Source organism: Hippoglossus stenolepis, chromosome 7 (genome assembly GCF_022539355.2).
Source record: "Hippoglossus stenolepis isolate QCI-W04-F060 chromosome 7, HSTE1.2, whole genome shotgun sequence".
In the NCBI taxonomy this organism is placed as follows: Eukaryota; Metazoa; Chordata; class Actinopteri; order Pleuronectiformes; family Pleuronectidae; genus Hippoglossus; species Hippoglossus stenolepis.
In genome coordinates this window covers 1,097,792-1,109,203 of record NC_061489.1, presented here as the reverse complement: position 1 = coordinate 1,109,203, position 11,412 = coordinate 1,097,792, and the positions used below count along the sequence as shown (strand labels likewise).

General features: G+C 40.2%; 1 protein-coding gene across 3 annotated transcripts in view; it reads right to left on the bottom strand.

Annotated features, from left to right (window-relative positions):
• Positions 1-1,107: 1,107 nt before the first annotated feature.
• Positions 1,108-11,412, bottom strand: part of uvssa (UV-stimulated scaffold protein A) — a 40,480-nt gene continuing 30,175 nt past the window's right edge. For 2 of the 3 annotated variants that reach the window (XM_047340607.1, XM_047340609.1), the window contains 6 exons: positions 9,043-9,250; positions 7,488-7,625; positions 6,844-7,027; positions 6,645-6,756; positions 2,199-2,379; positions 1,108-1,777 (listed from right to left, as the gene is read on the bottom strand). In XM_047340607.1, the coding sequence (XP_047196563.1) occupies positions 1,684-1,777; positions 2,199-2,379; positions 6,645-6,756; positions 6,844-7,027; positions 7,488-7,625; positions 9,043-9,250 (917 nt within the window). In that variant the 3' untranslated portion in view covers positions 1,108-1,683. The remainder of the gene's footprint in view (positions 1,778-2,198; positions 2,380-6,644; positions 6,757-6,843; positions 7,028-7,487; positions 7,626-9,042; positions 9,251-11,412) is intronic. The other variant, XM_047340608.1, reaches the window with a different exon arrangement.

The window sequence follows — 11,412 nt, the reverse complement described above, 5'->3', positions numbered from 1 at the left end:
CAAACAAAATATTAATAGTTACTATAAATGCCCAATGTAACATATTTTAACAATTGATGACACTAGAGGTTGTATTAAAAAAAAAAAAGTTATGTGTTACATGACCAATTGGTCAGTTTAACGGCCCCAAAAGTTTCCTTTGTGGAGAAATGGTTCTGTGTTTTTGTTTACACATCAAAGCACTGATCGCATAACATTGGACAAAATGTAACTCACATGAGAGCTGTGATTAGTATTGATATGTAAACTGTCTGTTTGGGTTTAGACGGTTTCCACAGTTTATAACAATGTATTTCATAGGCAACAGGCAATTACAAACTGAATTAGTTTGTCAAATTAAAAACTAGTTGAGTTTCACCCTTCAGGGAGGAAGGTAGGCAGGTGGGTGGTCAGTGAGAAATCTGAGGATCCTCCCATTCTGTGAGAAGTTGCAGGTTTATGGTCACAGCTCAGTTTATTTCCCTCTGGAGACTGAACATGTTTTCACCCATAACTTCAGTAACCTGAAAGTTTACCACACTACTTCTACGACTCAACTCTTGACTCCTAATAGTTTTAGTACCCGGTTTCGCCTCTCTTGATAAAGTGGTTGGAAAACACTTGCCCTTGCAGCAGCCTGTACAGTTTGATTATGTAGAGAGGTTTGTTCCATCCTCATTCTGTCATAAAAGGATTTCACTGGATTTCTGTCCAGTGATGAACAGAGCTGATGTTTCAAACACCTTTAATATGAACTCAAGATGTGCCCTGCATGGTTGTTTACTTTACCCACACAGATGAGTATGTATGTATGTAACCCACGTTTGGACTACAGACTGATTAGCCAAGGGGGGTGCATCCCACATGTGCTTCGTAGACACAACCTCCATAGAGTGATACATCCTTTTGGTGTGTTCATTAAACTTTGCTCAAAAAGCAACAATCATACTAAGTATGTAAGACCTCAATGTAAGCCTATTAAAGAGATCCACTTTATGGAAATGCTGATACGAAATTAGTAGCTTAAAGGGATATTTCACGCAATGCCATTTACCCCGGAAACTCCTAAAGCGTTTTGTGAACTCAAACAGACTGAATTTATTTATAAATAATCACATTCATTCTCAGTTATGTAGCTGTATATCCATTTTTTTATTCATGTGCTGAACTAACCTTGAAATAACCTCTTCAAAGTGGAGGACAATACAAGGACACAAACACATAAAGCTGAGGGAAGGAAGTGTATTTCATGGCTTATTCCCCCAAAACACAAATCAAATATAAAATCAACCATAAATTTAACGAGTAAAAACAGCAGACACAAAGTGTGGAAATTTCAGTTGTACAAAATGAAAATTGGATTTGGCAGATACAAAGGCAATATTAAAACTATTAAAAGAAATGTACGTTTTATTTTGTTGCAGTTATTTATCATCAAAATGCAACAATACATTTGATTAATGATCACATTATTTTTCCTTAAAAAGTTGAGACAAGTCAAATCATTCCAACTGCACTGTTGTGTTCAAATAGTGTTTAAAATATGAAACACTATTTAAATTATTTATCTGGTAACCAGATTCATATACAGTTTTTTCACATCAACAATTAAGATCTTCCTTCGGATCAGTACAAGCAGAATCAATGAGAAGCACTCCTCAGTCCGTGTCATCTTAGTCAGAGGCATCAGAAACTGGCTGGAGGTCAGTTGAAAGCATAGTTGAACTGGTTGGAGAACTTGTCATGTTTTTTTCCGTCAGCTTTACTCATCACCTGAGCCACTCTGCGCATGCTGCTCCTGGAGGGACGGACAGAACCGAGGGCAGGAGAGGGAGATGGGAGGTGAAAAAGAAAAAAAAATATTAAGTAGATACATCTTACCACAGCAGGACAAATGTGCTGCAGAGACATGGCTGTGCACTGTGAGCGAACATAAAGTTACACACCATAACACTACAATACAAAACAACAAACACGACTCAGTTCAACCATCACTCCGTTTACACCTGGTTTGAACATGTGATCTGAACCATAATCATTTATAATATAAAGACACTTGATCACTGGATCCTTGCATTTATGACTTGTAAATGTTAAACAGGTTTCTTGCCTCTACCCACAATGTGATCAGCGATAGACTCGTCAACAACATGATGGCAAACTAACCTAATAGTGGGAGCTGTTATAGCACTGCTATAACAGGGGGTTTCAGTACATACTTGTTGAAGACTCTTTTCTCCAGTCTGGAGCGGGACGTGTTGGCGCTCTGCTTCAGATCACTGAGGTTGGGAAACTTCTTCTTCTTCCCCTTCCCTTTCCCTTTTTTACCCACTCTGTTCGAACCCAGGTCTTCTCCTGTTGCTGCCTCAATGTCTCGCATCAGCTCTGCATCACGCCAGTCTACAGCAGATAAAGAAACATTATTCCGGTTCTTAAACACTGGAATTTTCCGTGATAAAAAGTTGCCATTGAAAATAGAACATTCAACAAAATGTTTTCCAATTTTCATAAAACAAAAGAAACAAATGAAAGATAACAGTAAAGATGGGCATGTAGTTGTGATGGTTAAGGTAAGGGTAACAAAACATCCTTTGCTCAGACTGATTTTTCTTTGGAAGGAGAGAAAAACTTAAAGACTTCGGGGAAAACCACTATGCAAAACCACATCCTGCTTTGCGTGTATTAACGGGCAGCTCTTTCAACAACAGTCTGTTTCTTCCAGTAATGTTTGCTAACGTCACCTGTTGTAGCTCAGGATGTCGAGCGGGTCGTCAACTAATTGGAAGGTCAGATACAATCCCTAGCTCCTCTAGCCCTGCATGTCAATGAGTCCCAAACAGAAAGGAGAGCTATATATAGAAGCACTGTATGAATGGATGGATGTGACACAGTCAACATCTCCTTTGGAGAAAAAAATGGACAATGAGCAGTGACAGCAGAGCTGGGACAAACCACAAATATTCTGCCATTTTTAAAAAGGTAAGCTAATGAAACATTATCATGTTAATGGTTACATTTCTTTACGTGACATCAGTCAGAATGAACACAGGATAATTCTAAATTAGTGACAAAATGACACTTGAGACTGAAGCACACAATAAAAAAAACTTAACAGCAGTGATGGAACTAAGTCTTTGTGTAGGTTCACATCATCTGCGCGTAGTTAAATCCTTCATTAAACAACTACTCTCTATCTGCTGCAATTACAGACTCCAACGTTCACAAAAAGTCATTTGACAGAAAAGTGTAATGAAGTAATTGCAGCTGATAACGTAAATGAGCTCATACTGCCCAGTTTTGCAAACCATAGGTAGTAAACAGTGTGTTGTACAGAGCCATTTGGATCCAATTCTGGTGTTAATGAAAAGTGTAATGTCATAATTCTGGGTGATAAAGTAAAAGGGGCTGTAATGCAGAGTAATGATGTTCTAAACGAAGAGACACTTCTACTTAATGACGTCCTGCGCTGGAATTAGAGATAAACCTGCAGTAATGCAAAGTAATTACACTGTGATTGTGATGGGATTAAAGCTGGGCTCTCTGCTCTGTCAAAACACTGACCCCAGATCAGTGTGGGTGTGGGGTTATTAATCAGCCCGTATGACCCTGGGTCTGACTGGACCTTCAAATATCCCTCATTACATGACACACACACACACACACACACACACACACACACACACACACACACACACACACACACACACAAGCCAGAGCAGTAATTGAAAAGCAGCTGGTGTATTTAAGAGAATCATTACTGCTAAAAGGAGAGCAGCTGCATTTACATAGTGTGTGTGTCAGAGAGAGAGAGAGAGAGAGAGAGAGAGAGAGAGAGAGAGAGAGAGAGAGAGAAAGAAAGAAAGAAAGAAAGAAAGAAAGAAAGAAGAGATGCCCATGAGAGAAAGACAGTCTTTTGAATTTAATCCATGTTACAGCAGGGCTCTTCACTCTGTCAACACCTCTTAGCTTTTACAGCTGGGGTCTGTGTGTGAGTGTTTGTGTATGGCCTGGCTACTTCCTGGATAAACACACACATGCATGCACACACACAAGCACATACACACATTTGGGGTCTTTGGTTTGGGGTCTTTCAGCTACGCACCACTAAGCACAGCGACAGTGTGTTTGTGTGTGCATGTGAGATGGAGAGAGAATGAATCCAGAGAAGCACAGCGTAGCGGAACATCAATTCCCTGCATCTGTCTGTCACCTGCATGAACTCTGATGCAAACCTTCACAAGCAGACAATAAAGACACAACATCAGACTCTCTCTCTCTCACACACACTGACACACACACACCTACCTTAGTGAGGACACTCATTGACAAAATGCATTCCATAGCCCCTTACCCTAACCTCTACCATAATGCCTAACCCTAGCCTAAATCTAATTCTGACCCTTACCCTAAAACAAAGTCTTAACCCTCAAATAGCTCTTTAAAAAGGTGATGAAAGGCCATAATGTCCTTACTCTGTATGGTCTTTGCCTTAAATGGTCCTCACAAAGGTATAAGTACAGGAACACACACACCTTCATACTATTGTATTAAGACATGCTATCCTCTGCTAAGAGGTCAGTGTACGACATGTGTAGTGATGGAGCAGCACGTCATCCTGTGTTGACTTGTGTCTTGTAGCTGGTATAAATAACAGTACTGGCTGTGAATGTGTGTTTCAGACTCACATGTGTAGGAGGAAGAACAGAGTGAATTTAAACAATGAGAAAAGATTGAATGGGGTCAAAGGTCACCAACAAGGGACAGCTGGAGAGAGACCAATGAGAACAGACACATTTAACACCAGAGAGCATCTTTGAACAGAGACAGAGGCTACACCTGTTACTTTGACACTCCAGGGTAAGGATATTTTCTGGTACTACTTAAATAACAAGTAGGTGATATTTTCCATCCTTTAAAAAATGTGTTCGTGAAAGTCTTGTATTGTACTAGCTCACTTTTAGTCATGTTGTGTTCAGCTGACTTTGCATATTCTTCTTCTGTGCACTAGTTGGTTTGCAGATTGTTAAACAAGTTGTTGAGCTTTCTTTCAAGAGCAAGTGAGGGAGAATGATCCACATCTAGCAAGTAAATCTAATGATATACAACACGAGGCTGCAGGTGGACTTTTCCTCTGTCACTGTTTTTAACTTCAATAATGCACTTTTAGGCCAGACACAGTGTTAACTATGGCAAAGGTTTTAAGTATCGCCAAGTTCCTTTGAATTTGGTTTATTGACAACATTTAAATATATTTACAAAATATATTTTATACATATGTATATAAATTACAAATGTTGTCTCCTAATCTGTTACGATGGTAACTGGTGTCAGCTGACCTGCACAATGTCCTGTCATTGACTGGTTAACCTCACTGTATACAGTATTTATACAATGTGTGAATGTGAGACCGAATAGGTAGAGGGCGCTGAGGCCAAACATCCATCAACTCACTCAGGCCACTGTCCCCCTTCCTGCCAGATTGATTTGTGTATATGTGTGTGTGTGTGCGTGGAAGTGGGAAGAGAGAGAAAGAGAGAGAGAGAGAGAGAGAGAGAGAGAGAGAGAGAGAGAGAGAGAGAGAGAGAGAGAGACTAGATGTGAGATTGACTCATGGATCAATAGTGTTGTTTGTAACAAAAGATGCTATTTCACAACTCACTGGACTCAGCTACCCCCCCACTCCACACAAACACACTGTCAGTTAACGAGACACTGCAGGCAGCTAGTGGACATCTTGCAGACTAGAGACTCTTACTTTAGCGCGCGCGCGCACACGCACACACACACACACACACACACACACACACACACACACACACACGACTTCATCTGTTATTTTCCTTTACAAACTCTTATTGTTTGTTGTGTCATTTCAGACTGGACACACACTAAGCTGTGATAGACAATATCACTGGTGCACAAAAAGAAAAATATATCATCAAACCAGCCACTTACTCACAAACTGATCTGAGCATTTAGACCAGCAGCAAAACAGCCAATGCCACGAAACCAATGTCACTACCAGACCCAATTATCCGCTCATGACAGATTTGGTTTCTTAGGTTTGTGACATCACTAACCCTGGCTTTCTGAATATGTTTTTTCAGACTGACATTTGTTTATTACCATGTTAAGGTGGAAATAAAGTTAATGTTTCACTCAGTTTGCACACTGCTTCACCCACACTGACTGCAAGGCACTGCTATCATTCCAATCTTATTGATATTGAATGTATCACAAGTCCACAAATTCAACACTGCACCTCTATGGGCCCTTAACTATACACATGCCAAGAGTGAAGCTGATAAGATGAAAGGTTTCCGAGTTATGCGTTCCACAGACAGACAGAGATTTCTGGAATTAGTAGATAGATGATAATCGTACACAAAGATGTAAGCTCTGGAAAAAGCTAGTTATTGGACCTTGAGTAATACAAAATACTGATGTATATGAGTAAGTAAGTATGAAAATAAATGTTTGACCTTGAAATCAGTAGTTTATTCACAAGTTTATTCACAACTGAAATCCAGAATAAAGGCCTTACAGGCATATTTTTAAATGAGCGTGTATGGAGGCAGTTTACTTATATTTCAGTGTTTTACATTTTTCAGAGCTCAGTAGTGGTTACTGTATGTGTGAGTGTGTATGTGTGTGTCACTCCTCACCAGGCTGCTCTGTCCTCTTCCTCCTCTCCTCCTGCTCCTCCCTCACTTGGTCCTCTCGGCTACAGGGTCGACCCTCCTGGTCTCGAGGAATGATTCGGCCATGGAAAGGACACTAGAAGAAACACAGTCCTAGCTCAAACATATACTGTTGCCATTAGAGGAAACAGACACAGATGTAAATGTGTGTTTGTCCTGATACCTTGAGCCGGTCCTGCCTCTGACACAGCTTTCCATTACCCAGTGGAGCTCTACAGTAATGGCTGACAGGAGTGAAGCTTCCAGGGAAGGAGATGTATCTGCTCTTGCTCTCTGCCAGCAACTGCTCATTCTCCACCTCTTCCTCCACCTCAATGGGCACCCAGAACTGATGCTGAGAAGCCGCTCTGCACAGAGAAAAAACATAGGATCCCAAATAACACATAGCTGCCAGTAATCTGCAATAAAATGTAAAAATTATGAAACTAACTGTTACAGTATAAAAAGAGAATATTTTGTATTCAACATCCACTGGATACCACACTGTTTAAAACTGGCTGACAAGCTGACAGTATATGAAGAAGGAGAGCGTGAAATGTAGTTTCCAGATGCTGGGTTTATTATCATATTCTATGAATTTCATCGCAGACATAAAATTTCTTCTGTTTTAACATTAACTAACATTCATTCACATGTTCTAATAAAGCTTTTACAAAAAAACTCAGGAATAAAATTACAGAGAATAGTTCAACATTCCTACTAATTTATGTCTTTAGATAAAAATTAAACAGGTCAATGATATGCAGAGTCATGTAGGGCAACCTTAGTATCTATCAGTGATATGTTCCATGTGTGTTTTTTCATTACTTGATGATCTTGCCAGCATTGGGCTGCTCCTGTCCCCAGTAGTACAGGTCCAAACCAAATGGAACCACAGGAGCATCTACAGCCTTCTGGTCTGAACTGGACTGAGATGAACTGGGACCTGATGATGAGCTGCTGCTGCTTTGGGAAGGCGAGTGGAGGGAGAGTTAAACTAGCTTCATCCAGAAACTTCAAAATAGTGTGAGTGCAGCTGAAGGTAACCAGAACATTTCACATAATGGCTTGAAAAAGGACCGGAAGAGTGTAATCAAATGGAGCTTGTGTATGTGTTTAATGCAAAAGAGTAACAGTATAACAGAGCAGCCATTAAATACAGACTTCACTGCTTGAACTACAAACTGATGTTATCCTTGGTAATTATTTATTTGAGGTTTTAATCAGATAACAGCATTGCTCTGTGCAGACACACATCTCTACCACTAGTTTTCTAATTGACTTACGAAAATACGTGATTAAACAGACTGTTGCCCTGCTGGAACATGATTAGGTTCCAGGGTGCTCAGCTTGACCTAATTAGCCTGGTCATTAGATGCTGGAGCCTTGGGACCCAAGATAATGTCTGCTGACAGAGGCCAGTGTAGTTTGGGCAGCATCATTTGGGAAACAGGTTAATCTCTATCCATGTCTTAGATGTCAGGGCTAGGATCGGGTTTAGGATTAGCCATTAATAATTTACAACATAACATATCCATTTTAGGTTAGTGCTTGTGTTGTCATATCAATGTTTATAATGAAATTTACTTTTACAAATTTCAAATCATTAGCAACCTAAAATTACACATAACCATGCCTGCTTTCAATTATCCATTACTACTATCAATTACATGTTTAACTCACTGGGGCCCAAAACTGCATGGTTATCCCAAAAATTTTTTTTTTAGCTGGGCCTAAACTGGATATACATTTATCAAAGAATTGTCATAAACTCTAATCTTGCTACACATGAAACAATGAACATAAACATCAGCCGCTGAGGTGTCCCCTTAAAATACTAGGAGAGGATATCGTGCTTCACAGTACTTGCATTTCCTCTCTTCCTTGTTGAAGTAATGGAGTAAAAGAAAAATGTTTATTTAAATGCACTTTATATGACAATGTAAATCACATTTTAAATGTGCACCAAATTGCAATGTGCAAATATGCATTTTCCACATTTCTGCCCAGTCTGCTTATTTCAGTGACACATTACTCAAAGCTGAGCTCATTGTGTATTATAAGTGTACTTGCACAAAGCAAGTATAATGCTATAATAATATTTTTTTTATATTAGACTAACAGCTACAGTGTAATTAACTGGAGCTCATGCTCTAGTATTTGAGGTAAGAGGGAAGGAAAGTTGGAAGCTGGACCTGTGTGCTAATGAGTGATGGTGACTGCAGGTACACACTGAGGCTGATGGAAAGAAGGTGAAAAGGGTGTAGAACAGGAAAATATGGTAGGTAGAGGTAATGGAGGATGAGAGAACATAGACCAAGGGATGTCCAGGTTAAAGAAGGTGGAAATGTTAAGTTAGGAGGTAAGCGCAAGGATTTGTCACCTGGGCTCCACAGAAAGAGGAAGGCTCTGTCTTAGGAGGCGCACCGTGGCAGCTGCACAGGTTGGATCCTGCTCCTCTTCTGTGAGACGCTTCATACGCCTGAAGGTAGACGAGTGTGAGGAAGAATGAGGGGCTGGAGCTGAAGGTCTCTTAGCAGGAAGTTTTGCTGTGACAGGTGCTGCTGAGGTGGAAGGAGTGGGATCCAAACCTAACAACAAAGACAAGAAGAAATTATGATCAAACTTTAATAAGATAAACAGACCCTCTTTTGTCTTTGTATCCATCTTTCCTGTGTTTTTTCAACAATCTCTCATCTGATTGACTAACTAAACCAATTGGCCAGAGATTTAAACAGTGCTTCTCTGAAAAAAATGCATTCAGCTGGAGTAAGAGGTTAAATTCATCTTGAAACATGACACCACAGAACCCCCATGGTCTAGTTGGGGCTTGCCATGTGTGTTAAATCAACTTTTAGCTTTTATATCGGAAAACTCAGTTTGAATCCCTTCAGTCTGGTTTTAGAGCCGACCACAGCACTGAAACTGCCATTCTGAAAGTAATGAATGACTTGCTTTTAACTGTGGACGCTGGACCCCCCTCCATTTTGGTACTCCTGGATCTTAGTGCAGCATTCGATACAGTCGATCACACCATCCTCTTGTCCCATTTAGAGGAGTGGGTGGGCATCAGTGGTACGGCCCTGAAATGGCTTAAATCTTACCTCACCGACAGGACTTTCTGTGTTAACATTGGGGAAGCTAAGTCCTCCTCGTCTAGGCTGCATTTTGGGGTTCCTCAGGGCTCGTAGCTCGGTCCGATTCTGTTCATTATCTACATGTTACCACTTGGTCACCACATAAGATCTCACAACATCAGTTTTCATTTTTAATCAGATGACACTACTTCAGATGTAACCCCAATAAATTAAATAAATTAAATAAAATGATCTTCACTTTAAAACTGTTATTGAATACAGATATTCAAAACTGGATGGCACATAATTTCCTTCAGCTGAACCCAAAAAGTTCAGCTGAAATTTTTGATACCAACTCCTCACACACAGAACTCACAAACATGCTAGGTCCTTACTCCCATGTCATTACTCCTCCGTGTAGAAACCTGGGTGTTATATTTGACAACAACCTCACTTTGAACAGCCACATCAAATCTATCACACAGTCATGCTTCTTTCAACTCCGGAAGATTTCTAAAATTAAGCCTTTTCTCTCTAGAAACCGTCCTTCATGTATTTATATCAACACGGTTAGAATATTGCAACTCCCTTTTCTCTGTCTGCAGCACAAAATCTCTCTCCTCACTTCAGCTCATCAAAAATCCAGTAGCCAAAATTTTTACAGATACCCGAAAACATGAACATATCACACCCATTCTTGCATCTTTGTACTGGCTCCCCATTAGATTGAGAGTGGATTTAAAAATGTTGCTTATCACTTTTAAAGCCCTGAATGGTCTGGCTCCAAGCTACATAGCTGACCTTTTAACAACATTGTGGAGGTGGCTGGGAGAACACCTTAACCTGTACCAGAGGATCAATCAGCACAGGTGAGAGCTGTTAGCCAATTGATTCTCAGGTTGAAAAGGCAGCAGCAGAGCTGCCTCAGGGAGACACTGAGGACCGAGACACACAAGGACTGAGGCAGTCACGGAGAGACAAGACATGAGAGAAGTTCACGGAGGACTGAGTCACACAGAGAGACACAAGACACACTGGGACTGAGAGACTGAGCTGAAAAGCTAGTTGTTCATGTTAAGTTAAATTTATGGTTGCTCGTGTCATTATTAATAAAAGATGCTGAAAAGTGACACCTTTGTCTCTGGCCGTGTGTGGGAGAGCCCTGTGACATGGTCAATTGCCACAAACACATAAACCGTCACGAGCCCTGAGATCCTCTAATACTGCCCCCTGGTTGTTCCAAAGTCCAGCCTTATATCTAAAGGTGAGCATTTGCCATTCATGCCCCCAGACTTTGGAACAACCTGCCTGAGGAGATTAGGATGGTGAAATGTATCACCTTGTTTAGGTCTCTTCTTAAAACGCACTTTTATAGACTAGCCTTCCCCCTAATGTTTTTATTCATGTATTTATCTATTTTGCTTTCTTAATATGTTTTTGCTTGTTATACTGCTCTATTGATACTGTTATTGTGATCACACTTTTATGATTCCTGTTGTTTTTATCATGTAAAGCACCTTGTAAACCATGTTTTGGAAAGCTGCTATATAAATAAAGTTTATTATTATTAAGTTAGTAAGCCGGAACAAACCTTTAGTCCACACAGATTTTGACAAATTAATATCACCATGGATGAGTCTTATCCTCTTCCTCATATTGAGAGTTGTGTGATCACG